Consider the following 27,494-nt stretch of genomic DNA (forward strand, 5'->3'; position numbering starts at 1 on the left):
TAGAAGCTAAAATGAATATAATTTTAAACGCTGTGCTGCCGGACCAGTTTATCAGACAGTGAATGGCACTGTAGTCTATTGCTTACATAGTCATAGTATTTATGTAATTGTTCATAAGTAGAGGCTGGTGCAAGACCTTAAGAAAGACCTGCTTGAACGAAAATCTCAAGTCGTGAACTTTGCTGAATTTCATTTAAAATGTTTTCAATGAATAAGGAAATCGAGTCATATGATTATAAATAGATTTTGATTGTGTAAAAAAACAATCATTTCAAATACCCTTATCCAGCGCATTTCTGAGAGATTTGCAAAAAGCCCCGTTACGTAATCACTCTTAAAACGTCATAGTTGTGAGCTCCAATGTGTAAAGCCACTTCGTTGCAGCGTGGAGGTATAACAAAGCAAACTCCCACAAATGACGTCAGCGGCATTGTCCTTTGGCGCGCGCTCTCAACGGCAGAAGTGATTTTAGATTTCAAAACCTTTAGGTTGGGGCCTGATTTTTTAATCGATAATTACAAAAAACTCAGAAGTGTACACATATCAAAATTACATTAAAATGGTCAACAAGTTTAATATAAACAAGTCTAAATACCATTTCCGTTAAAAACATTCTGCTCAGATAGCTGTTTAAGCGAAGGCATAGCAACTTAAAATTGATGTTTTATTCGATGGTGATGATTTAGTAGGGTAATGTGACAACTACATAGGTTCATCTTTAAAGACAATGGACACTATTGGTAATTAACAAAGACCAATCTTCTCACTTGGTGTATCTCAACATATGCATAAAACAACAAACCTGTGAAAATTTGAGCTCGATTGGTCGTCGGAGCTGCGAGATAACTATGAAAGAAAAAAACACCCTTGTCACACGAAGTTTTGTGCTTTCAGATGCTTGATTTCGAGACCTCAAATTCTAAACTTGAGGTCTCGAAATCAAATTCGTAATCAAGTGAGGTTTTATGCTCATAATTTTTTTGAGTCATTACCAATAGTGTCCACTGCCTTTAAGTCCGTTTTGTTTTAAAACAAGTTATGATTAACATTTTTGTTTAGACACTTTGTATGGTATTTTTTGCGTTTTACATTTTTTTTAAATACATTTTAGTTGCCCTTTTTCGGCAATCTAACGTGCACAGTACAACAAAACTGTGAACATTTGAGTTCAATTGGTCGTCGAAGTTGCGAGATAATAATGATAGAAAAAACACCCCTATCACACGAAGTTGTGTGCTTTCGAATGTTTGATTTTGGGACCTCATTAGGTCTCAAAATCAAATATTTAAGTGGAAAATTATTTTGTTTTCTGGAAACTACGTTTACTTCAGCGTGAGCAATTTCTCACCATCAACAGCTCTCCATTGCTTTTTACCAAGTAAAGTTTTATGCCAACAATTATTTAGAGTAATTACCAATAGTGTCCAGTGACTATTTACAATAAGGCTATAGTTAAATTCTCGGTGAAATCGCGTCGCGCCGAAGTACCAATTTGTCAACACCTGAAGGGTTGTTTATAAATATTAGAAAGTCTCTCGTGTTAAGTGAAAAAATATGCACAACTCTTACCTGTTTGAGGTTTAAGGAAATATTGTTGTCAGTTTGCGCAACAATTCACTCGGCCCGGTGCAAATGTTTTCGAAAATTGCGTAAAAGCAGTGTTTACAAACAAAAACATCACACGAAGTTGTATGAAACCTTACTCGATTTTAAGTACCGAAACCTCCATCAATGCACGCGCCTTCCGGTTACATGAACCTATATCTTGTCAGATGTTGATTATCGAGTAGAATAACTACAATTAAGCCAACATCTCTCTTGTAAATTTAGAAAAATCGGAATCATGTTACACCCTGCTTCATCAGCGTACCTCAAATCAATCTGTCTTTGATCTTGATGTTTTGCTTCCCGTTAGCTAAGCACACAGTGAAGTATAAGTTTGTTTGTCCGATTGTGTCTTTTAACACAAGGTGTGAAACGGTTGCCTTCAGATTCGCTCCAACGGTTGAAGCTGACAAAGTAACCGTTTGGGCAACCGTACCGAACTGTTTCTGTTTGGAACGCGCACGAATTAGAATAGTTATTTGATATACCTGTACAGAATGTATTGTGTTATTACTGTTACGAATAATTTGAGTATGATTGTACAGGTTTTGTAAAATCGTTGAAAACGTTTCTTTACAGTTAATTCTTGTTAGTAAAACATGTATTTTCTTTAGAGGGTATAATCTTGTTTAACTGAACACTTCTGGTAATTTTCAAAGACCAGTCTTTTCACTTGGTGTATCTCAGTATAATGCGCAAATTAACAAACCTGTGAAAATTTGAGCTCAAGTGGTCGTCGGAGTTGTGAGATAATAATGGAAGCAAAAAAAGCTTGTCACATGAAGTTGTGTGCTTTCACATGCTTGATTTCGGGATCTCAAAATCTAATTGTGAGGTCTCGAAATCAAGTTCGTGGAAAAATTACTTCAGAGGGAACCGTTTCTCACAAGGTTTTGTACTTAATCAACATCTCTCAAGTATTGTAAATCTGTGAAAACGTGTCATGGCAGTGGAGTTTTGTTAATAATACATTTGGTTTTCTTTAGAGGGTATAATTTGTTTACTGTTTAAATCTTTATGATAGTTGATGTGCATTTGCAAAGCACCACTTTTAAGTGTTATGGTGTCGTAACGACGAGCAGCTAATTTTGTTTGATAATGTTGTAAAAGACTAATATTTAGTGGGTTACGTCATTGACACTTTGACGGCAGAAAATTTCGGTAGCAATATTTGGAAAAATGCTTAGCTGAAAAAAGGTATAAAACAAAACAAAAACAAAACCCAGCTAGATTGGAAACGAACATGGACGATTGGTCTTCTAGACAATTTAATAATAATACCACTTAAAGGCACCTGAAAAATAGTTTGTTTTTTTCCTTCAAACATTAGAGTATATGTTCCTGAACAATGAATTATTTGTTTTAGTAATTGTTTTTGACGATTTATATGTTTAACAAATTAAATAAAGTTGTGTGGGGGTGACTCCGCCTACCCCTTTTGTGACGTCAATCGAGGAAGACTTTGCCTCGATCGGAAATCGAACACACGTACGTGCAAATACATTCAAGTCCTGGACCTGAGTTAGTACGTTTGAAAAAGTTTTTTTTTTTTGCATTTTTCCGGCAATGTCAACCAGGTGTATTGCTGCTGGATGCAGCAAAACAACTAAAGATGGTGTCAGTTTGCCAAGTTGTCCGGTCCGACGTCTTTTCTAGCGCTGTGCGGCAAACACTTCGAGCCGTCGTGCTTCGAGAATCCGGAATACACTACACATTTTGACATGAAGAGAAAAGTTATTTTCTAAAACATGACGCCATCCCAATAATTTTCCCAGCTAGTGGGGAAGTCGAAGAAGGTACCTGAAAGACGTAACGAACCTAAAGGAGCATTTGCCTAACGTGACAAAAATCAGGTATTGCTTCAACTTTGAGGGCATGTTTTTAGCTTGCGCATGCGATTCATCGCGCCTCGATTGACGTCACGAACAGCGCCCTCTCGGGTCGTTTTTTTTTCCAATTTGTAAATAACATGGAAACTAATTTATGTAAACCTTAGTTAGTTATTTATTCATATTCCACTCACAAAACACATATTTTAGTGAAAAAAGCTATATTTTGACAAAATACCACTTCCAGGTGACACTAAATTTAAGCCCTTTCCACACTTTCGCCACCCAAGCAACCGTTCTTACTATTACAATTTGGTAATTCCCGGGAAAGTAATTTCACGGTCGTTTCACACTTATACGATCACACCTCAGGACACGTGGTAAACATGTCAGCCCATGAGGACGTCTCATCAACACAGTGGACGCAAAAGTAAGGGCAAGTTAAACCCGCCTTTATTCTCACTAGCTGATTTCCCCCCGAGAAAATCGTTTCACCCCGGGTTAACTCTCTAACCCTGACCCCCGAGCAGGGTTAATTATTTCCCGGGAAATTCCCCGTGTTTTTTTTTTCTAATTTGAAAAGGTCGACCTAAAGGTCCCGGGAATTTCCTGGGAAACAACTATAGTGTGAAAATTGCTTATAAAAGCAAAACACATCCCAGGTAAAACTTCAAAAATGCACCATCCACTCCCACTCCTTAGATATCGAAAAAAAAGTCCAGTGGCAGCGGCCTTGTAGTTAATTGTGGTGGTTTTAATTTGAAGTGTTGTTTTGTTTGGTTATTTTGTTTCTCTAAGTTTTGTTAAGGTAATTATGTAATGCAGAATAACCGAGATAAAAAGTACAGCTGATTTGATTTGTTTCATAAACCTACAAATGTTGTATAGTAAGTTTTTTTTTAAATTGCTGTGAGGTATTCTTTTTGGTTACATTTATTTTTTTCTTCTTCTTTTTTTCGTTTAGATATAATACAATAACTACTTGTATCGGTTTAATGTTATCACTGCTTTCGCGTTTAAATTAAAGCTATAACAGCAAGCACAACGTTGAAGAAACACGGGTTTCGTTCTTATTTTTGTAGGTTTTGATTAATACTAAAATAATATGACGACCCTTAAAATCGAATTTTTTATTTATATACCATTTAACCAATTAAACGTTTATGTAATGACCATGTAGAAACATATACACTTTTATTCAACTATACGTCCCTATCTATATGTTCCCTATCTATATGTTCACCACACTGATCTTGCAAGTGATTGAGAAGTATTTAAATGCTTGATTTTGTTAAACTGGAAACATGGTTCATAGAGTGCCATTACTTGCCCGTAAAAATACTCCGGTAGAGAAAAACAATATACTGCTACCGATTCAACGTTGTCCCTTACAATTTCTGAGCACGTCTGGTTTATATGGTGGCCCTGAAGGGACATTGAACATATATATTTACGTGAATATTGAAGTCAATATTCATGGAACGCAAATATTCGCCCTGAATCGTCAATAATTATTCACGTACTTACCGTGTCTCTACATAACATATTAACAAGATAAAATAATCCAACAACTCTTTTAGAAAAAAGGGTCATAGGGGTTAAATGTACATAAACAATGAAAATCTAATGTAAACCTGCTGTAGGCATTGTGCTTTTTTGTTTAATAAAGGTTCCAAAACTCTTAATAAAAAAAAAAGAAAAAAAGAAAAATCGAACCTTATTATACTAAAATATAATTAACAACTCACTTTGTACCCCAACCTTCCATAATAGTTATAATATCATAATAGTTTATTATAAATTATTTATAAGCTGTTGAAAAAAAAGATCGCTTTACTAAATCAACCCATATGACTTCTGAGGTAACACGGGAAAGATTACAAAACACCAAAATGCAAATATTTCTGCATTCATGTCAATCAGTATGTCCTCCTTGGTGCGCCTGCTCAGAACTGATTAGTCTGCTGCCACCTACCTAGCATTTAAAAGTCTTCTATCATCGTTCATTTTCATATACTGCTATGTGGCAAGCAGCACGTTGGAAGGAGGACCTTCCCGGACACCTATACGGCATCTATCTCTACTTGTGAATATTTTGACTCCAAAGACTTATTGCAAATCTTGATATGATTTTCTATCAGCGTTTACTAGCGTACACCGTAAAAAGAAAAACAGAAAAAAAAAAAACGTAAAAGTTACGGTGCTTTTCTGACAGCTAGGGTGCTAGATTAAGTGCAGTAAATTTCTCAGTGGAAATGTTGTATAACTGTGCTTTGAAGGGGTAGTTTACAAAACTTTCACTGTGAAATTTACTGCGCTTTACCTGACACCCTTAGCTGCAAAAAGCACCCTAAGCTGCCAGGTAAATCACAGTAAATTGTACTAATCACCTTTTTATTTTGACCATACAACAACAATGCTCACTGCTGCGGCACACACATAACTGTTTCAAATCTCAACATGGTAGTCGCCTACAATTATACCAACTGAATGAACTACATAAAAACACTATTTTTGTCCGACTGAATGTTTGTACATGCAAAAAAGCACTTGCAAAATACCTTATGTCGCATAAATTGAGAAGGCACCCTAACAAATAATAGCAAATAGGCCTAGCCTACGGCAGAATTGAAAAAAAGAAAAAAAGAAAAAAAAAACACAAAACAGAAAAAAAAACATGACTTTACAATGCGCTATGGCAAAAGAATTAACCCGAATAATAGGCCTACAGCGATTAATATCATAAGTTGGGTGGTTTTACTCAAACACCGTGAGTTGTTTCAAAATATTTAGGCGTTACCAACTTATTCTACAGCTGTGCTGCTGAGTTCACCCATTGCATAGCCAGTTTCCTTCGAGTCATCGTGATTATTATTCCCAGCATCGTCAGGATAAGTGGCGCTGACGCTCTGTATGCGTGTGATGCGCACTTTCTATAATAAAATTACAAAACATAAAGAACATAACAGTAATAAATTAAAGGCAGTGGACACTATTGGTAATTACGCAAAATATTTATTAGCATAAACATTACTTTGTAACAAGTAATGGGGGAGAGGTTGATAGTTTAAAACAATGTGAGAAACGGCTCCCGCTGAAGTGACGTAGATTTCCAGAAGAAGTAATTTTCCACGAGTTTGATTTTGAGACCTCAGAATAAGATTTTGAGGTCTCGAAATCAAGCATCTGAAAGCACACAACTTCGTTAACAAGGGTGTTTTTTTCTTTCATAGTTATCTCGCAACTTCAAAGACCAATTGACCTCCAATTTTCACAGGTTTGTTATTGCGTGCATATGTTGAGATACACCTTGAGAAGGCTAGTCTTTGACAATTACCATTAGTGTATAGTGTCTTTAAATCGAATTATTGCTAAGTACTCTTCTTTATGTAAATTTGCATAAAAAAATCCAACCGAATAATAATAATAATAATAATCATCATCATTTATAAGCGCCATCTATCTAGAAAACTAATCCGAGGCGCTGGAGAGGGAAAAAAACCGAAACAAAGAAGTTTATACAAAGAAAAGGATAAAACGAGTGCCTAATTAAAGTAACTTAGGAAACAAATAGGTTTGTATAGTTTTGTATAGTTGCAATTTAAATGTGTCTAATGAGAAGCTGTGCGAATGCCTATTGGTAGAGTATTCCAGAGGGTTGGTGCTGCATATGAAAAAGCCCTATTACCATAAGAGGTGTGTGTCCTTGGTGTCACAAGAGGACACTTGTTTGATGATCTGAGGCTGCGTTGAGGAATGTAATGTGAAATAAGTTCATTCAGATAGCCTGGTGCTAATCCATGAAGTACTTTCCATCCCCATGTTAGAATTAAAATTTTGCACTGAATACGCTCTTGCACTGGCAACCAATGAAGTTTCTGTAAAACCGGTGAAATAATAATGATCGAATTTTGAGGTCTTAGAGAGGACCCTGGTTGCTGCATTCAGGGCATGTTGGAGTTTATTGAGATTTTGTTTAGAAATATTGAACAAAAGAGCATTTCCAATATCTAAACGAGATCAAACATAGAAGCTGATTTGTCATCAAGAGTTCTCAGAAAACTGTTTAAGTTATGGATATTACAATACACAGACTGACAAACTTTATTTCCATGTGTTATCCATAGACATATTATTCACATCAAAAATAACACTAAGATTACGTACAGATGTAGCGGGGGTAATCTGAGCACTACCATTATTTACATGATGGGTTTTTATCAAACGCTGCTGATACTTAGATGAAACAATGAGCAGTTCTGATTTAGAATCATTTAACTTTAACTTGTTCACACGCATCCAGGATCTCATTCTGTGATGCAGTTTCCCATGCGATGTTTTGCAGACAGTTTTGTTGGATGGTTTGAATGGTACGTACAGTTGTGTGTCGTCTGCGTATAGATGAATCATTACGTCATGCCTTCGTGCAATGTTTGCGAGAGGATAAGTTAGAATATATGATGAAAAACAAAGGTCCAAGGCCAGATCCTTGAGGGACTCCGAATTTCAGCACAGCAGGAGATGATGTGGACTCACTTATTTCAACCAACTGCGATCTGTCCTTTAGGTATGATGTAATCCATTCAAGGACAACTCCTCCGATTTCAAATGATCCGAGACGTTTTATTAACAATGTATGGTCTACAGTGTCAAAAACCGATGTTAAGTCTAATAATCACACCTATTAAAAAAACACGTCTAATTGATTATCCACCAAGGTTTTGTTTGACCAAAGAATAACAAATCAAAGACAGCGCGAATTCCTATGAATTTTGTTCAGCAATATTACTTTGGAAAGATTGGGTTAATACTGTGAGAAGCGAACCAATATGGTTTCCGGATGGCTTTTGCTGTATATTTGTACAATGGTTGTAAGCAGCGCCATTGTTGTTTTTTGGATGAAGAGGGTGGTATTGCATCGGACTACTGGAAACTGTCAAATTAATGAAGGTTTTCTCAGTCAAATTCGGCAAATGAGCAGCCAATTTTATTTCCAGGCGTTCGAATTAAAGCTGTTTTGCCTCTACAGTTATTACTGCGTTTCAAATTCAGAGTTCGGCCATTCAGTCTCGTTTTGAGTAGAGTCAAATTCCTTTAGCACTCTATTCTATCGTCATTATTTTTCGTAACACACAATCATCTTTCAATTTAGCAAAGCTGGTTCGACTGTAGATTTTGCTCATTCAGTTATTTTCAATTTCGTAAAGAGGCACTCAATTTCGTTAAATAAGAATTCAAATAAGTACGACTGAAGAAACACGATGGACATATAAACTGTACTAGGCAACTGTTTCGTACATTCACTTTAATTCAAGCGAACCTTATTCTTTATGGGTCCAATAAACTTTACATGGAATGTTTTTTTTTCTTTTTTGAATTTTTTATTTATTTTCTTAATTTATTTATTTTTTATTGGGGTGGGGGGGGGGGGTCTTCATCGGTTATCTGACCTTTTATTCGGGATCTTTATTGGTCAACTGAGCAAGACCTAATTTTGTATTGTGTTTGAATTTGGGTGTTTATTTGCGTTTTTTCCATTTAAAGGAACACGTTGCCTTGGGTCGGACGAGTTGGTCTTTAAAAAGCGTTTGTAACCGTTTTTTTTAATAAAATGCATAATATGGATGGAAAGATGTTTTAACAGTAGAATCCAATAATCCACACAAATTTGCCTCGAAATTGCGTGGTTTTCCTTTTACTGTGCGAACAAACACGGTCGGCCATTTATGGGAGTCAAAAACTTGAATCCCATAAAATAATGGCCGACCGTGTTAGTCGACGAGGTAAAAGGAAAACCGTGCAATTTCGAGGCATGTTTGTGTGGATCATTGTATTCCACTTTTACAACATCTTTCTACCCTTACATGTATGCATTTTATAACAAACGGTTACAAACGCTTTTCAAAGACCAACTCGACCGATTCAATACAACGTGTTCCTTTAATTTTGAATTATTTTTTACTGTTTACGTTTTTCTCACTCAACCTTTTAACCATACCAAGCGTTTTTTAGATTGCACAAAATTTGGGCAGTCATTTCTGAAATTTAATTCCAGAAATGACTGCCCAACAATGAATTTGAATGACTAAACACACGCCTCAAGAAGCTCTGTGCGAGTTTGAATACTGCTTAGTGATGAATTGTTAAAGGCAGTGGACACTATTGGTAATTACTCAAAATAAATATTAGCATAAGACCTTTCTTGGTGACAAGTAAAAGGTAGAGGTTGATGGTATAAAACATTGTGAGAAACAGCTCTCTCGGAAGTGCCATAGTTTTGGAGAAAGAAGTAATTTTCTACGAATTTGATTTCGAGACCTCAAGTTTAGAACTTGAGGTCTCGAAATCAACCATCTAAACGCACACAACTTCGTGTGACAAGGGTGTTTTCTTCTTTCATTGTTATCTCGCAACTTTGATGACCGATTGAGCTCAGATTTTCACAGGTTTGTTACTTTATGTATATGTTGAGATACACCAACTGTGATAGCTGGTCTTTGACAATTACCAATAGTGCCTTTAAATTAAATGATTTTTTTTTTGTTAAATCGAATGACGCAACATTACATTTTGACTAATCATAAAACGAAACCGAATGACCCTTTTCAGTTGCATTCGATTTCGCACGAAAATAGCTTGGAGGTTAAATTGGCTGCTCATTTTCCGACATTGCAGCAGCAAAATGATTTCCTCCAGTTCTACAGTAGAGTGGAATCAGCCTATTGCTTGCCAGCAATCGCTATAAGAGACCGTTGTTTGTTTTATACTACGTTGAATTGTATACAAACCAAACAAAGAGTAAAATGTGGGCAAACTCAGTGAAGTTGTTTTCAGATTGTAAACCTGGTTTTATTTAGATTTGGGGGTTGAACAAAGAATTGACATAAGTAACATAACATTAATAAATTTAATCTTTGTTCAACCCCAAAAATCTGTAACAATTTTACCCAGTCAGTTTCTCTTGTTGTTTATAATTTGTGTTATTTAGTGTGAAGGATGTGGTTTTCGGCCATTTGAATGTGAAGGAAATTGGTAATATCCCTTTGAAGTGTCTATGCACTTATTCCTAACATCAATACACAATGTCCACAGATTTACATTAAACTTACACAGTTTAAAGATTATGATAGTAGAAAGCTTCCCTTGAAATTTTACTTACAGAGGTGCTGTAGTTTTTGAGAAATGAGTAAAACAACTAATTTTCGTCTCAGTTTTAGCTTGTAAAGACGTATTAACCAGTTATGATATGTATATCATAACTGGTTCACGGGTTTTTACATGCTAAAATAATGTTCGTCTCATGAGAAGAAAACTGTTTTGTGGCTTGTTTTTCTCATTTCGCAAAACCTACAGCACCTCTGGCGCAAGTAGTAATTTGAAGGGAAGCTTTCTACTATCATTATTTTCAAACCGTGTAAGTTTGTGCAAATCTGTGGACATTTTGAAAAAGTACCCAAATCCTTTAAACAAAATTCTATTCATCTTTCTGTCGGATGAATTTTACAACTTTTAGGGTGAGATAAACCCACTCACCTTATCATCATCTTGTGATGTCTTTGGGCAGCAGCAACATGATTCCCTCCAGTTCCACAGTAGAGCGGAATCAACCTCTTGCTTGCCAGCAATCGCTATAAGAGACCGTTGTAAAGTGGAAAACTCAATTACAAACAGTCCAAACAATGGGAAACCAAAGAGGAGTCCCCTGTTTACTGGATTAACAAATAGTGAGTAAGGATATACAAATGGACCTGAACAGAAAAAAAGAACACAATTCACAAAAGGCAGGGTTCTGAAACACCATGCGGACTCATTACACAAGTCAACAAAGTGCTACAGATTTTCCTTCAGTGTACAGAACAGGGAACGTCCACAGAGGGTATGCAATACGAGCAGTAAGCGTGTTTCATTTTTCTTTCTTACATGTTTTAACGTTGTTTGGTTCTTAAAGTTTGTTTTAGCGGTTCCTTTCAGAAAAAATGGAAAGGTCCTTGTAAGTAAATAACATTATTTTTGAAATTCTCGCTACGAATACAAAAATCCCCAGCCGTAACACTTGTGTCCTTAAGAAAGACACTTAACCATTGATTCGTCCTTCAGATGGGACGTAAAGCCGTTGGTCCCATGTGTTGTGTAACGCATGTAAAATAACCCAGTGCACTTATCGGTGTTCCTGACTGTGGTTGCTAAATGCGCCGTAGCACCTTGTAAACCCTAAGAAGTCCTAAATCAGTGATTGGAACTTTTATGAATAAATTTCAAGAATTTGGGAATTCCATTGTGCCTTTTCTTTCCAGCAGAAGGCTTTCTTTTAAATATTACTTGATGAGGTGCTCTAGTTTTTGAGAGATTAGTAAACAAAACGTCAGGAAAATAGCCTTTTTAAAATGCTAAAATAATGTTTGTCTCACTGAGACGAAAATTATTTCTCGTGACTTGTTTTAATAATTTCCTCAAAAACTGCATCCCCTCAGTTAAGTATAATTTGAAGGGAAGCTTTCTACCATTAATTTGTTGTAGACATTGTGTTTTGTGTCATACAAAAAATACCCAGACCCTAGAATGTTATCATCGTTGTTTCAACACATCGTAACTGTTGATGATGTTAGAGGTTATTATATTGAGCGATGGCGATTCAAGAATTAAATAATTTGTAAAATAACACAACTAGAGTAGAACATACAAAGCAACAGCGAGATCAAAATACATCAATAATTTTACAATTAACACGCTTCTCAACTTTTGTTGTATATTTTCATTAATGATTGAATGTTTTTATGATTTGAGGCATTGCATGGTGAGGTATCAATATATATTTGGTTTGCAGAATCACCATGTGTATATCTACATGCCAGGAAGAGTTCGTTAGAGAACGGTTGCTATAATCATATTCTACTACCGCGGGGTAGATTTATCGAATTGTCCGGGAGACGTTCTGAAAAGAACGCCTGCTTTTTTACTACTGCTTGGCCGGAGTTCTGGACTTCGGCTGGGACTATACGACTTTAGCTTAGAGTATCGTTACTAACTGCACTGCCACGGAGTGAGTTCTGAAACTTGTCTGAACGTTTCGAAAAGCTTGCTCTTGTCATCGTCAGGAGAGTGATCGATTGTTGCATCCATTAGAATTGTACGTTGAAAAAAAGAAAAAAAAAAAGATCACCACCCGAAAAGACGCAATAATTGTAAATAAAATACCTTCGAATATCAGACTAGCTACAAGTCCAACGACCACTACGAGAACGATGCACAGCGTAGGGTACCAGAGCCGGGATATATTGTACAACTCTATTACGAAGGGCCTGTGATAGAAGTAAATATTAAATTGAAATATCGATGGGATTTATTGTTTATTTCTAACCAAAAAGGTAAAATATTCACAAAATGATTATAATAGGCCGTGTTTATTGGAAACTTTGAGGATGAATATGTTTTGAGCATTGTTTGTAGTAATCGTTATAAAGGCATTGGACACTATTGGTAATTACCCAAATCAATTGTTATAGAATTACAACTTACTTGGTAACGTGCAGTGGAGAGCAGTGAGAAACGGGTCCCTCTGAAGTAACGTAGTTTTTGAGACATATCAGTTTCTCACTAAAATATTTGAGTTGAATTCGAGACCTCGCAACTTCGACGACAACTCGAGTTGAAATCCATCAGGGGTGCTACTTTTTTGTTTTCTCTCTTGCCTTATATGTGAATAATTATGTTTTCTTCATCGTTCTTATTTTTTTACTTTGCATTTTTACCTGTGTAATTCATAATTAAAATTCAGACATGAAAAGACAGTTACCTTGAAGTAGCAACTGGCGGCACGAGTGTTGAAGATTCTTTGGTAACCATAGACATCATTGTAGTTACAACATTCATCACTGAAGAATCAGTCGTTGCATTGGCTGCAAAATCGTAGTCTTCACAACCATCCGTTCTCAGCTCCAAACTACCAGGTAGTGGCAGATAGATCAGTGAACCTATGAAAATCCAGACGCCAATGGATGCTCCAACAACAAAACCAACCATTGTCCCCTGAGGTATTATTAACAATATTGGACAAATTGGAACGCTAGTGGCAGCAGACTAAAGAGGTATATTTCTGAACGTTTCACGTAGTTCTGAGCATGCGCACATTACTGAGGACAGTAGATTTACCTGATAAATCTGCTTACACATTGCGTTCCAAAAGACGCTGCTTATTGGGCCGAATTCATAAAAACTAGCAATTGCTTATAAGCACAGGTACCGAGCAAAAGCAAAAGTTCATCAGCAGAAGCTGGAGCAAGGCAATTGACTAAAAATGTATACATAACCTTTTGCTTTGACTAATTGCTTTTTCTAGTCCAACAATTGCTTGGAGGTTCTTAATAAAGGCGCTATTAATGTGCGATCAATGTGATCAGCTTTGGTCAGCTTGTGTGCAGCTTTGGTCAAAACCATCCCAAAAACACCATGTGCAATCAGACAAATTGCTACTCAACTACTGAGTAGCAAGGAAAGAAGGCACGTCAGGGTGCCAAAGCAACAACTGCTACACACACCGGAAAAACAAACATGGATGACAAACAGAATGTTGAAGAAGGTTGCCAACATGAAAGTAGTAATACAACATGTGTTCGTTAGAAATAATTTGATCAAGTATTGTTGGTTTTGTTATTCTATATCTTACTTGATATTAAAGTCCCATCAAACATAGTAAAAGTCTGTATTTAACAAAACAAAAAAGCAGTCGCATCACTTTATAACTTGAGTATGGGATTACAAGTAATATGAAAGTGTTCTTTAAACAAAAACGCGAATGCCGGAGATCATTTCATAAAAGAACATGAAGGGAGGGGGGGGGCCTGGTAGTTGACCCCAAAATGCAAAGAATTTAGCCAAAATAGTATTTAGTTTAAATATTATTAAGTTTTATCACTACAAATGAGAAAAATAAGTCTCAAACGTGTGATGAATATTTTTTTTGCAGAATTGTTTCCGTCACAGCTGTGCAGGAATAAGACAATTTTATGGCTGCATAGTAAGAATGTGGCAACAGGCACTTATAAGAAAGGAAGATCAAACATTTTGTTTGTGGAAACGAAACAATTTACGATAGGTTGGATTGGATGTTTCTTCTCAATAAATTTTTGGTTTGTAGACCTTAGGCCGATGAAATCTTCTTTGACGTAAATTGTAAAATCACGAACCAGCAAGAGGTCAAGCTACCCTGTAAGGATCTTGCAACACTTCAAGCAATTGCCAAGTAACACAAGCAAAGGGTTGTTGTTATGTATACGTATTTAGGCAAATGCTAACCAAGGTGGCATTTGCTTGCAAGAAACAAGCTTTTACTTTTGCTTGAAACTATATAGCTTTTACTTGCTAGCAACTGCTTATTTTTTATGTATGAAGATGTAAGCAAAAGCTATAAAATGACAAACCTGTGAAAATTTAGGCTCAATTGGTCATCGGAGTCGGGAGAAAATAACTGGAAAACCTACCATTGTTTCCGCACGTTTCGCCGTGTCATGACATGTGTTTAAAATAAATCCGTAATTCTCGATATCGAGAAATGATATCGTTTTAATGTTTTCTCAAAAAGTAAAGCATTTCATGGAATAATATTTACCTGTGAGTTAGCTCTCCTGAAGAACAGGCCCAGGAAAAATACAGCAAAGACTGGGCCATTAAAAACACCAATGACGCCGATGACTGCCTGAATAATAACGACATTAATTTATAGGTTAAAGGCAGTGAACACTATTGGTAATTACTCAAAATAACTATTAGCATAAAACCTTTCTTGGTGACGAGTAATTGGGAGAGGTTGATGGTATAAAACATTGTGAGAAACGGCTCCCTCTGAAGTGCCATAGTTTTCGAGAAAGAAGTAACTTACCACGAATTTGATTTCAAGACCTTAGATTTAGAATTTGAGGTATCGAAATCAACCATCTAAACGCACACAACTTCGTGTGACAAGGGTGTTTTTTTCTTTCATTATTATCTCGCAAGTTCGATGACCGATTGAGCTCAAATTTTCACAGGTTTGTTATTTTATGCATATGTTGAGATACACCAACTGTGAAGGCTAGTCTTTGACAATTACCAATAGTATCCACTGCCATTTGGACCCCGCCCCAAGCCCCCGTTAATGTTAGCTCTTATTGAGCGTCTGCGAGGCTCTAGTTTGGGTAACAACATTGAGCCAAGGGGAATGCTATGTTTAAAGTCAAGTTTATTTGGCTAGGATTGAAGTAAAGCTCAAGCAAATTTTCTCGAAAAAAAAGAGAGGTAAGTGTAAAAAGCACAAACGATCGTTTGTGCTATTTACACTTACTTCTATTTTTTTTCGATAGCAAGATTAAGTAAATCAAATTGAAATAAATTCTGTTCCGCTGTTCCAAAGATCAGATAAGTTGGAGTAATGAGTTAGGGTTGTCATAGGTTATCAGTCAATCAGCCAAAAGTCAATTATAAATCGGCATAATCAATAAGTTGCCCGTAGGCGCTGAAACACAGTTGAACAGTTTGTATGGCGGCTGAAGGCAGCTGAGTTCAGGATCGCTTGAATGAGGTATACAAAAAGCTTAGTCCACATTTTGGGGCCATATAAGGAGAAAGGAGAACTAAAGATCTATCTGCAAAAAATTAATAGCGAGCTCTAGGCACAACATCAAGGGGTAAACGAACGAAGACGTCTTTCTTGACACCTCATTTGTTAAGCCTGTCCGTGACGTTTCAAGGGACTTGTTTTTGGTATGCTTTAAACATCAGGATCATAACTTCAAAGATGACTATTTGATATGTTGTTTGATAAGATGATGGCCACTTGAATAACTTTTGCTTTTATTTAGAATAAATCTTTCAGCAGTTATGTTGATGATTATGAAGCACTTTGATACAATATACTAAAGAGACCATTGCAATGTTATAAAACTTGTGTTAAATTCTCTTACTGGTAAAATGTTCCCAATACGTGAACCAAGCGTCGCTGAGGCAATTGTCACACATCCAAAGAACAAGGCTAAAAAATAAACAAACATCAACACAATAAAGATATATCATTTATATATGCGTGGTGATTAGTGTTTATAATGGTATGACAATTAAACTGTGAATTTCGTCTGTGCCTTGAACACCCATGGCAGCAGGGTGGATATGTGCGCATTACAAGTATTATTACTGTTATTGTTATTGTTATTGTTATTGTTATTGTTATTGTTATTGTTATTGTGGTTGTTATTGTTATTGTTATTGTTATTGTTATTGTTATTGTTATTGTTATTGTTATTGTTATTGTTATTGTTATTGTTATTGTTATTGTTATTGTTATTGTTATTGTTATTGTTATTGTTATTGTTATTGTTATTGTTATTGTTATTGTTATTGTTATTGTTATTGTTATTGTTATTGTTATTGTTATTGTTATTGTTATTGTTATTGTTATTGTTATTGTTATTGTTATTGTTATTGTTATTGTTATTGTTATTGTTATTGTTATTGTTATTGTTATTGTTATTGTTATTGTTATTGTTATTGTTATTGTTATTGTTATTGTTATTGTTATTGTTATTGTTATTGTTATTGTTATTGTTATTGTTATTGTTATTGTTATTGTTATTGTTATTGTTATTGTTATTAGCTGTTCCGAACTTTAGTCGGAACAGCTATTGTAATCGTCGAGATTTTTATTTTTTTTATTATTATTATTAGCTGTTCCGAACTTTAGTCGGAACAGCTATTGTAATCGTCGAAATTTTTTTTTTTTTTTTAATTATTAGCTGTTCCGAACTTTAGTCGGAACAGCTATTGTAATCGTCGAGATTTTTATTTTTTTTTATTATTATTATTAGCTGTTCCGAACTTTAGTCGGAACAGCTATTGTAATCGTCGAGATTTTTATTTTTAGCTGTTCCGAACTTTAGTCGGAACAGCTATTGTAATCGTCGAGATTCTTATTTTTTATTATTATTATTATTATTATTAGCTGTTCCGACGTAGTGGTCGGAACAGCTATTGAAATCGTCAAGATTTTTATTTGTTATTATTATTATTAGCTGTTCCGACGTAGTGGTCGGAACAGCTATTGTTTTTGTTAAGATTTTTATTTGTTTTTATTATTATTATTATTATTATTCTTTGTTTCCGTCAAAAGCCCATAGGTTTAACCAGGGCATTTTGTTAAAGCCTAAATTCCCAAACCATAATACGAAATAGCGAGTTTATTATACCAAATTGAAGCTTAGAACATAAGCTTTACTCTAAATGTAAAAAAAATTAAAATCTTAATTAATTAGCCACGTAATCTTCATTTAAATATAATTGGATGCAGTCGCTTCAATGTTATTGTTCAATAATCTCTTTGATAAATGCCATACAGTATGTACCTTTCATGAGTTGTGACTTCTTGAGATGAGTCTACGCGTTTGAGTATAACTGGATGCAGTCACTTCCATGTTATTGTTCAACATTCTCTATGGTAAATGCAATTCAGTATGTACCTATCATGAGTTGTGACTTCTTGAGAGGAGTCTACTCAAGTCTCTTTTTCTTGGTTTTCTACTTACGTTCTGGAACACAGCGCAGTGTCTGTTTCTTCGTTTCCTAACCGAGTTCTGGACGTACATGAAGGCATAGGGTTTTTGTTTAACGAACGTGCGTATATAAATAGGGGTACGTTTTTGACGACGACGACATACCATGGTGTCCACAGAATTACACTAAACTTAAACAGTTTGAAGATGATGACAGTTGAAAGCTTCCTTTAAAATATTACTTGCTGTGGTGTTGTAGTTTTTGAGAAATTAGTGAAAAAAACTGTCAACGTATGACTGGGACCGAGTTGGTTTGGGACCGAGTTGACCGGGTTCGTTTAAGGCGACGAGCGTGGACGACGAAAATAGAACGCCTGGGATTTGGACTCATTTACGGGTGAAGTCACCTTGTTTGCGCCGGGGACCATTTGCCTAAACTAATTCAAGTATTTTGCTTTCTTTTCGGAAATTATAACATGACATACAAAAACTCTTTGGCAGGAATACAAAAGCAGCGATTTTATTATGCTGACTTTTCTATTGTGGTTGATGAGTGGGTCATTTGTATAGAGCTGCTTATAATAAATAGGCAAAACATTTTGCTTTATAAAAATGCAGAAATTGAGCAGAATACCTGGATTCACGACTTGTACAAAATGAGGAATGGTATTTGCTGTGTTTAGCTGCTTTTTGTGTTTTAAAAGCTATATGTTGTTTGGTCTGGTCCTGTGCCAATGACTTTTTAAAGGAAGAAACGCAGCGCTTACGTAATCAGGGAATTGTGCTTACGCTAAGCGTAATTAACAGCTTAGCAGGGAATGTGTTCTTGAGCGTCACAATTCGCAACAACAAAATTGCTACAGTTGACTAATATTATTGTGCTCAATTCCTGTGAAACTGTCACTACAAAACAGTGACTTAAAAATTTTGATTTGCATTCACAGGACAACCGTGCTTTATAATTAGTTGTGCAAAAGTAGGCCGGGGCGACTAGTGTGCTTAAAAGTCGCGACTTCAAATTATTAGAGAGGTTTCGCAAGCGTGCGGATACAGAAACAGATACGGATATGATAACCGTAACCGTTCACATCAGCCATGTGTTGAATTTTGTTTCGCAAACTATAGGTATGTTTCACTTGAGTGCGCTCCCATTCATCATGAGTGTTTTTCTGACATACGTATGACCGATTAGAGACCCCATGTTTTATACACTACATTTTCTGATCTTTTTGCTTGCAAATGACTAAACAAATTCTATCTATATCAAGCACGATGTGAAAGCTATTCCGTGGGAAATATTTTTGGAAATATAAGCTCCCGTATCATGTACGAGCGTATATGCAAAATACGATAGTCGCGGATACGCGTCACTTGAACACACAAAGTGTCGACGTATCGGTATCTGTATGTTTATCTGTACACTTGCGAAACCTCTCTATTATTTGAGTCGCGACTACTGTTTTTCTCTACTCCATTATAATCATGCCCACACGTTGACTACAAAACTAGTCCCGACTACCTGTTTGGTGAAACAGTTATGTTGCTTACTACTAATCGCAACATAATTAATGTTGCGCTTGCAGCACATTGCGGCACAAATCTTGAGAATCCGTAATTTATCTCGACAAGTGTCGTAGTTGGGTTTGAGGTGCGACTAGTCGAGTAGTAAGTTTCACTAGTCACCTAAGCCTATCATGATGGGAACTTGCATCCTGAAAAATCCTGTGCGAATGGGCCCAATATGCTCTGCTCTGGAAACAAATATTATTCAGTGCTAAGCAGAAGCAGTGTTTTCTGCGCTTACGTCAAGCGAAATAGACTACTAAGCAGGGATTTATTTTGTTTGTGTGCTTCCAAGCTCGCACTTTGTATTCCGTGCTTGCACAGTAAGCAGAAAATGGTGATCGTAAGCGCAGAGTTTGGTGGCCGTTAAGAGTTAAGCGAAATCCACTCGTGCTAAATCAAACATCAAACCACTGACCAAATACAAGGATTTTATCCTAAATGTAGTTTTTTGTGACATGACATTGGACTCTTAAATTACTGCATTAAACTCAAGAAACCAACAAATCAAACAATCCTGAGTCAAATATTATTTTTATTTACATTTATTAAACTTTTTAATTGAACTTTTTGAGATAAACATTTCAACTGAACATTTGACTAGTAATAACATCTCCTCTAGTAAACAGACCACTCATATTACATACCGCCCTCTAGTGACAGTAAAAAATATTTAATGGAAGACAACAATAGCAATATTTTGTAAACGCTTTTTGTTTCAGCCTATTCTCCTAAACCATAACTTGAAAAGAGTTATATCATATATCAAATTAAAGACTAGGACCTAAGCTTAATTCCTCATGTAATTTTGTTTTTAAGTTCTTGATTAACTAACCACGTGACCCTCATTTGCATATTTAATTGGGAAATCTTTGTAACACCATATCTCAAGAAGTACCGGGCCGATTTTTAATCTGTTTTTAAACTGAACATTTGACTAGTAAAAAGGAGATGTTGATAGTAAGACCACTCATCTTACAAACCGCCCTCTATTGACCAGTAAAATAATTTAATATAAGAAAACCAAAGCATTAGTTTGTAAACGTTTTTTGTTTAGGTTATCTCCCAAACCATAATACGAAAGAGTGCGTTTATTATACCAAATTGAAGCTTAGAACATAAGCTTTACTTATTTTTTTTTTTTTAAATCTTAATTAGTTAACCACGTGACCCTCATTTGCATATTTAATTGGAAAATTTTTGTAGCACAATATCTCAAGAAGTACAGGGCCGATTCTTACCCTGTTTGTACCTAAAGACTCCTTGGGGATTGGAGATTAATTTGGAAAAACCGTGACCTCAAGTTGACCTCTACTTCCGGGTCAACCGGAAGTGGGACCATATCTGAAGTACTATACAACCGATTTTCAAACCTTTTTTAGTTTTAGAACCCTTAGGCATTAAAAATAAACTTTGAAAATCGTGATATAAAGTTGACCTCTACTTCCGGGTCAACCGGAAGTGGCACCATAACTCAAGACAGTATTCAACATTTTCAAACTTTTTTTTCAGTTATAGACTCCTTGGTCATTTTAGCAGATAATCCAGGCAAAAGAACACGGAACAGCTTTGTGTTTGTTCACAAACACCTAATGTCTAGTTATTATTATTATTATTATTATTATTATTTGTATCCGTCAAAAGCCCATAGGTTTAACCAGGGCATTTTGTTAAAGCCAAAAATCATACTTGGCTTAGTATAAAAGAGTCAGACCATATATCATATTAAAGCTTAGGTCTTGAAGTTGTAGTTAAATGTAATTTGCATAAATTAAATAATTAATTAACTAAGTTATAACGACATGAATATTTAATTAGCCAATCTTTAGATTGCCATATCTCACAAACTATACGTCCGATCGCAATTTTTTTTTCAATTTTGTACTTTGTGGGTACTGTATAACTATTCCATGGCCTTAAAATCCGGACGACGTCACCATGACGTCATGTATTGCACGTTTTGTGTCTGTGCACAAACACAATGGCTCTTCAAATGTCAACATTTAAATGGTCAAAAACTTAATAACTTCAAAATTATTTATCTGTTTGTTTCCTGAATTTGATATTTTGTGTCAAAAAATACACTGATTCTAAAAATAATGGTTTCCGTTCATTAAAACCAATCAAGGGACGTCTATCATTAACGAATAAATTAAAATCTTGCCGTCATCGGTACAACGTAGTACTTCTGGATGTAGTCACTAAACTGCGTGCAGTCACTTTCATGTGGCTGTACACTGTCTCTATGGGTGTTTGCAATACAGTGTGGACCTGTTTTCATTGAGGACTTACTTGAGGGGAGTCTACCACGCTGTCCTGATGTTGGCATCGATGTATTTTTTTTTCCTAACCGTGTTCTGGACATACTCCATTGGATTTGTACACAACCAATAGGCATACATTGGAATCCTACGATGGTTCAGGGTTTTCGTTAAAATGATGTACGTTCTAATAGGTCTTTTTTAAAAGGCATTGGATTGGGGTAAGTTACACACCATCGTGTACCTTATGAAATTTGTTAGTATGAAAAACACAACTTTAAAACTGTGACGTCATCACGTGATAATTTATGGTAATTAGAAGCTTTAATGAGTTTTTCTTTGCAGCACTATATCTCAAGAAGTGAACGGCCGAATTCAAAGTTGTTTTCAGTAATAGACTCCTTAGGCATGATAGATTTGCATTGGGTAACCGTGACCCCGATTTGACCTCTACTTCCGGGTCAACCGGAAGTGAGACCATATTTCAAGAGTTACACAACCGATTTAATTTTTTTCTTCAGTTATAGACTCCTTAGGCATTAAATTTTGTTGGGGAAAATCCGTGACCCCATTTTGACCTCTTCTTCCGGGTCAACCGGAAGTAGGACCATTTGTCAAGAACTACACAACCGATTTTCAAACTTTTTTCAGTAATAGACTACTTAGACATTAAACATTAACTTAGAAAACTGTGACCTTATGTTGACCTTTATTTCCGGGTCAACCGGAAGTGAGATCATTTCTCAATAACTACACAACCGATTTTCAAACTTTTTCAGTTATAGACACCTTAGGCATTAAATATTAACTTTGAAAACCATGACCCCCACGTTGACCTTTCCTTCCGGGTCAACCGGAAGTGGGACCTTATTTCAAGAACTACATAACCGATTTTCAATTTTGTTTTGGTTATTAACTCCTTTGACATTGGACATTCGCATTGGCTAGCCGTGACGCCATGTTGACCTTTACTTCCGGGTCAACCGGAAGTTGGACCATATCTTAAGAACAACACAACCGATTTTCAATCTTTTTCAGTTTTAGACTCCTTAGGCATCAAAAATAAAATTAGAACAACCGTGTCCCCAATTTGACCTATATTCCTGGTCAACCGGAAGTGAGACCATATCTTAAGAACTACACAACCGGTTTTCAAACTTGTTACTCTTATAGACTCCTCAGGCATTTAAAATAAACTTTGTGACCCCCATATCTCAAGAACTACACAACACGGAACAGCTTTGTGTTTGTTCACAAACACCTAATGTCTAGTTATTATTATTATTCTTTCTTTCCTCAAAATCGTATTGACTTAACACATGACTTTTAAAATTGTCAAATGTCAAATTATAATTATCAGAAAGTGACAAATCTTATATCATATGAAAGTTAATGGCCTAACTTAATTTTTAGATTTAATTAGATTAAAATTCTTAATTAATTATTCAAGTTACAGCCGTGTGAATATTTAATTAGGCAATATTGTTCCCATCATATCTCAAGAATTAAATATCCGATCCCATTTTTTTTCGGATGGACTTGTCTTGAAGTGTAGAAAAGACTTCCAGCCTAACAATTTCAGTCGCGTCATCATGACGTCATACGTTTGCGCGTTTTGTTTTCTGTGTACAAAACATATGGAGCTAAAAGTGGAAACATTTTACAAGTCAAAAACACAATCATTGACAGTTACTTCAAAATAATTTATCTGTTCGTTTTCAAAATGTCATATTCTGTGTTGAAAAATTTATTGATTCTAATAAGAGATGTTTCAGTTTGTTAAAATCAGTCAAAGTACGTCAATAATTAATGATTAATTAAAAATCTTGGCATCATGGGTACAACGTGATATGCATTGATCATTGCATTGATACATCTTCCCATGGTTAGTGCAATACACAATTGGGGTTTTGTAAACGGCATTGGATTGGGGTAAGTTGCACACCATCGTGAACCTTATGAAATTTATTAGTACGAAAAACATATTTTTAAGACTGTGACGTCATCACATCTTAATTTATGCTAATTAGAAGCTTTAATGAGTCTTTCTTTGCAGCACTATATCTCAAGAAGTGTACGGCCGATTTCAATGTTTTTTTCAGTATTAGACACCTTAGGCATAGGAGAATTGCCTCGGGTAACCGTGACCCCGATTTGACCTCTACTTCCGGGTCAACCGGAAGTGGGACCATATCTTAGGAGTTACATAACCGATTTAAATATTTTCTTTAGTTATTTACTCCTTAGGCTTTAAATTTTGTTGGGGAAAATCCGTGACCCCATTTTGACCTCTTCTTCCGGGTCAACCGGAAGTTGGACCCTTTCTCAAGAACTACACAACCGATTTTCAAACGTCTTTCAGTTATTAACTACTTAGGCATTAAATATTAACTTTGAAAACTAAAACCCCATTCTGACCTTTATTTCCGGGTCAACCGGATGTTGGACCTTATCTCAAAAACAACACAACCGATTTTCAGACTTTTTCAGTTATTGGCTCCTTTGGCATTGGACAATTGCATCGGGTTGGTATGACCCCATGTTGACCTTTATTTCCGGGTCAACCGGAAGTGGGACCTTATTTCAAGAACTACACAGCAGATTTTCAAACTTTTTTCAGTTATGGACTCTTTGGGCATTGAAAATCAAGCATGGCTTTCCGTGACCAAGTATTGACCTTTACTTCCGGGTTAACCGGAAGTGGGATCCTATCTCAAGAACTACACAATCAATTTTTGAACTTGTGTTAAATTTATTCAGCACAATGACCATGGCGCCATGTTGACCTTTATTTTTTGTGTTAAAGCTCCTGTGGATTTAGTATCAGATACAAACCAGGTAATCACATTTCATAGAGTTGTAATGTGTGTGTTTTTTGTAGCATAGGGAACTTTTATTAACAAAACATCCGGGAACAGCTGTGTGATTGTTTACAATCACTATCTCTAGTTTTTTATTATTATTCTTTCTTTCCTCAAAATCGTGTTGACTTAACACTTGACTTTTCAAATTATTAAAATGTCAAATTAAAATTATCAGAATGAGACAAATCATATACCATATTAAAGATTATGGCCTAACTTAAATTTGAGATTTTCTTAGTTTAAAATTATTAATTAATTATTCACGTGACAGCCGTGTGAATATTTAATTAGGCAATATTGTTCCCATCATATCTCAATAATTAAATATCCAATCCAATTTTTTTTTTGGTTATGGACTTGTCTTGAAGGGTAGATAAGACTTCCAGCCTAACGCTTTCAGTCACGTCATCATGACGTCATACGTTTGCACGTTTTATTTTCTGTGTACAAAACATATGGAGCTAAAAGTGGAAACGTTTCACAAGTCAAAAACACAATAATTGACAATAACTTCAAATTAATGTATCTGTTCGTTTTCAAAATTTCATATTCTGTGTTGAAATATTTACTGATTCGAATAAGAGATGTTTCAGTTTATTAAAATCAGTCAAATTACGTAAATAATTAATGATTAATTAAAAATCTTGGCATCATGGGTACAACGTGATATGCATTGACTATTGTATCATACATCTTGCCTATGGTTAATGCAATACACAATTGGGTTTTTTGAAAAGTCATTGGATTAGGGTAAGTTACATACCATCTTGTACCTTATGAAATTCATTAGTACGAAAAACACAATTTAAATACTGTGACGTCATCACGTGTTAATTTATGCTAATTAGAAGCTTTAATGAGTTTTTCTTTGCAGCAAGAAGTGTACAGCCGATTTCAAAGTTTTTTTTCAGTGATAGACTCCTCAGGCATAGGAAATTTGCCTTGGGTAACCTAGACCCCGATTTGACCTCTACTTCCGGGTCAACCGGAAGTGGGACCATATCTCAGTAGTTACACAACATATTAATTTTTTTCTTTAGTTATATACTCCTTAGGCATTACATTTTGTTGGGGAAGATCCGTGACCCCATTTTGACCTCTTCTTCCGGGTCAACCGGAAGTTGGACCATTTCTCAAGAACTACACAACCGACTTTCAAACTTCTTTCAGTTATAGACTACTTAGGCATTAAGTATTAACTTTGAAAACTAAGACCCCATTCTGACCTTTATTACCGGGTCAACCGGAAGTTGGACCTTGTCTCAAAAACAACACAACCGATTTTCAGACTTTTTTCAGTTATGGGCTCCTTTGGCATTGGACAATCGTATGAGGTTGGTATGACCCCATGTTGACCTTTATTTCCGGGTCAACCGGAAGTGGGACCTTATTTCAAGATTTCAAGATTTTCAAACTTTTTTCAGTTATGGACTCTTTGGGCATTGAAAATCAAGCATGGCTTTCCGTGACCCAGTATTGACCTTTACTTCCGTGTTAACCGGAAGTGGGATCCTATCTCAAGAACTACACAATCAATTTTTAAACTTGTGTTTAATTAATTCAGCACAATGACCATGGCGCCATGCTGACCTTTTTTTGTGTGTTAAAGCTTCTTTTGATTTAGTATCAGATACAATACCAGGTAATCACATGTCAAAGAGTTGTAATGTGTGTGTTTTATTGTAGCAAAGAAAACTATTATTAAAAAAATTAAGGAACAGCTGTGTGATTGTTTACAATCACTATCTCTAGTTGTTATTGTTATTGTTATTGTTATTGTTATTGTTATTGTTATTGGTTATGTTATTGTTATTGTTAGCGTTAGCGTTAGCGTTAGCGTTAGCGTTAGCGTTATCGTTAGCGTTATCGTTAGCGTTATCGTTATCGTTATCGTTATCGTTATCGTTATCGTTATGGTTATCGTTATGGTTATCGTTATCGTTATCGTTATCGTTATTGTTATTGTTATTGTTGTTGTTATTGTTATTATTATTGTTATTGTTATTATTAGTATTATTATTAGCTGTTTCGTAGCGCAGCGCAGCGAAACAGCTCTTGTTTTTGTTAAAGTTTTTTTTATTATTAGCTGTTTCGTAGCGAAGCGCAGCGAAACAGCTCTTGTTTTTGTTAAAGTTTTTTTTATTATTATTAGCTGTTTCGTAGCGAAGCGCAGCGAAACAGCTCTTGTTTTTGTTAAAGTTTTTTTTATTATTATTATTATTTTTTTTTTTTTTATTTGTCATCTTCAGAAAAATTTCATATAAGTGCTGATTTGCAATGTTCCCAAAGAGCAATTGCAATGAAATTTTCAGGGATGAAAGGTATTGGTGCAATGATCATTGCGAAACAAGGATGTCATTATGACATAATCAGAAGTCACGTGACGTCATCTTAAAGGTGTTGTATTTTAAATGTTTGAAAATTTATAACAAATCAGCCACAAGAGACCGTAGGTTTCTGTTTGCGGGATTGGGGAGGGATAAATAAGGTCTTCATTTTGTTTCGTGTGCGTGACCTCACATGACCTCTACTTCCGGTCGAAACCGGAAGTGGCCCTCTAATTCAAAATTGGAAAAAGATATGAAGTTGCTTTTAACGATGTTAGTGCGTGGCAAGGGTGGGCAGTTCAAAAAAAATACCAATGACGTATCAAAATGCAACAGCGCCCTCTAGCGGCAGGTTGAAAACTCGTCAAAATGGACTTTTTGAAGATGTGTGTGGTGAAGTTTTTTGTAATCACTTCAAATTTTACACACACGTTAACTGTCAGGCAGCCATCATATGTGTGAAGTTTCAGATCAATGACGTCATCGGGGGTCACGTGACGCGGCCTTAAAGGTGCACTTTTTGAACTAATAT

At 35.6% G+C, this 27,494-nt stretch overlaps 1 protein-coding gene across 2 annotated transcripts in view; it reads right to left on the reverse strand.

The window, feature by feature from the left end:
• Nucleotides 1-6,228: 6,228 nt before the first annotated feature.
• LOC139952174 (sodium-coupled monocarboxylate transporter 1-like) overlaps nucleotides 6,229-27,494 on the reverse strand; it is a 49,426-nt gene continuing 28,160 nt past the window's right edge. For both annotated transcript variants that reach the window (XM_071951198.1, XM_071951197.1), the window contains exons 11-16: nucleotides 16,370-16,437; nucleotides 15,040-15,126; nucleotides 13,228-13,460; nucleotides 12,630-12,733; nucleotides 10,968-11,062; nucleotides 6,229-6,367 (exon numbers count right to left, since the gene is read on the reverse strand). In XM_071951198.1, the coding sequence (XP_071807299.1) occupies nucleotides 6,239-6,367; nucleotides 10,968-11,062; nucleotides 12,630-12,733; nucleotides 13,228-13,460; nucleotides 15,040-15,126; nucleotides 16,370-16,437 (716 nt within the window). In that variant the 3' untranslated portion in view covers nucleotides 6,229-6,238. The remainder of the gene's footprint in view (nucleotides 6,368-10,967; nucleotides 11,063-12,629; nucleotides 12,734-13,227; nucleotides 13,461-15,039; nucleotides 15,127-16,369; nucleotides 16,438-27,494) is intronic.

The sequence above is a fragment of the Asterias amurensis genome, chromosome 20, assembly GCF_032118995.1.
Source record: "Asterias amurensis chromosome 20, ASM3211899v1".
Classification (NCBI taxonomy): domain Eukaryota; kingdom Metazoa; phylum Echinodermata; class Asteroidea; order Forcipulatida; family Asteriidae; genus Asterias; species Asterias amurensis.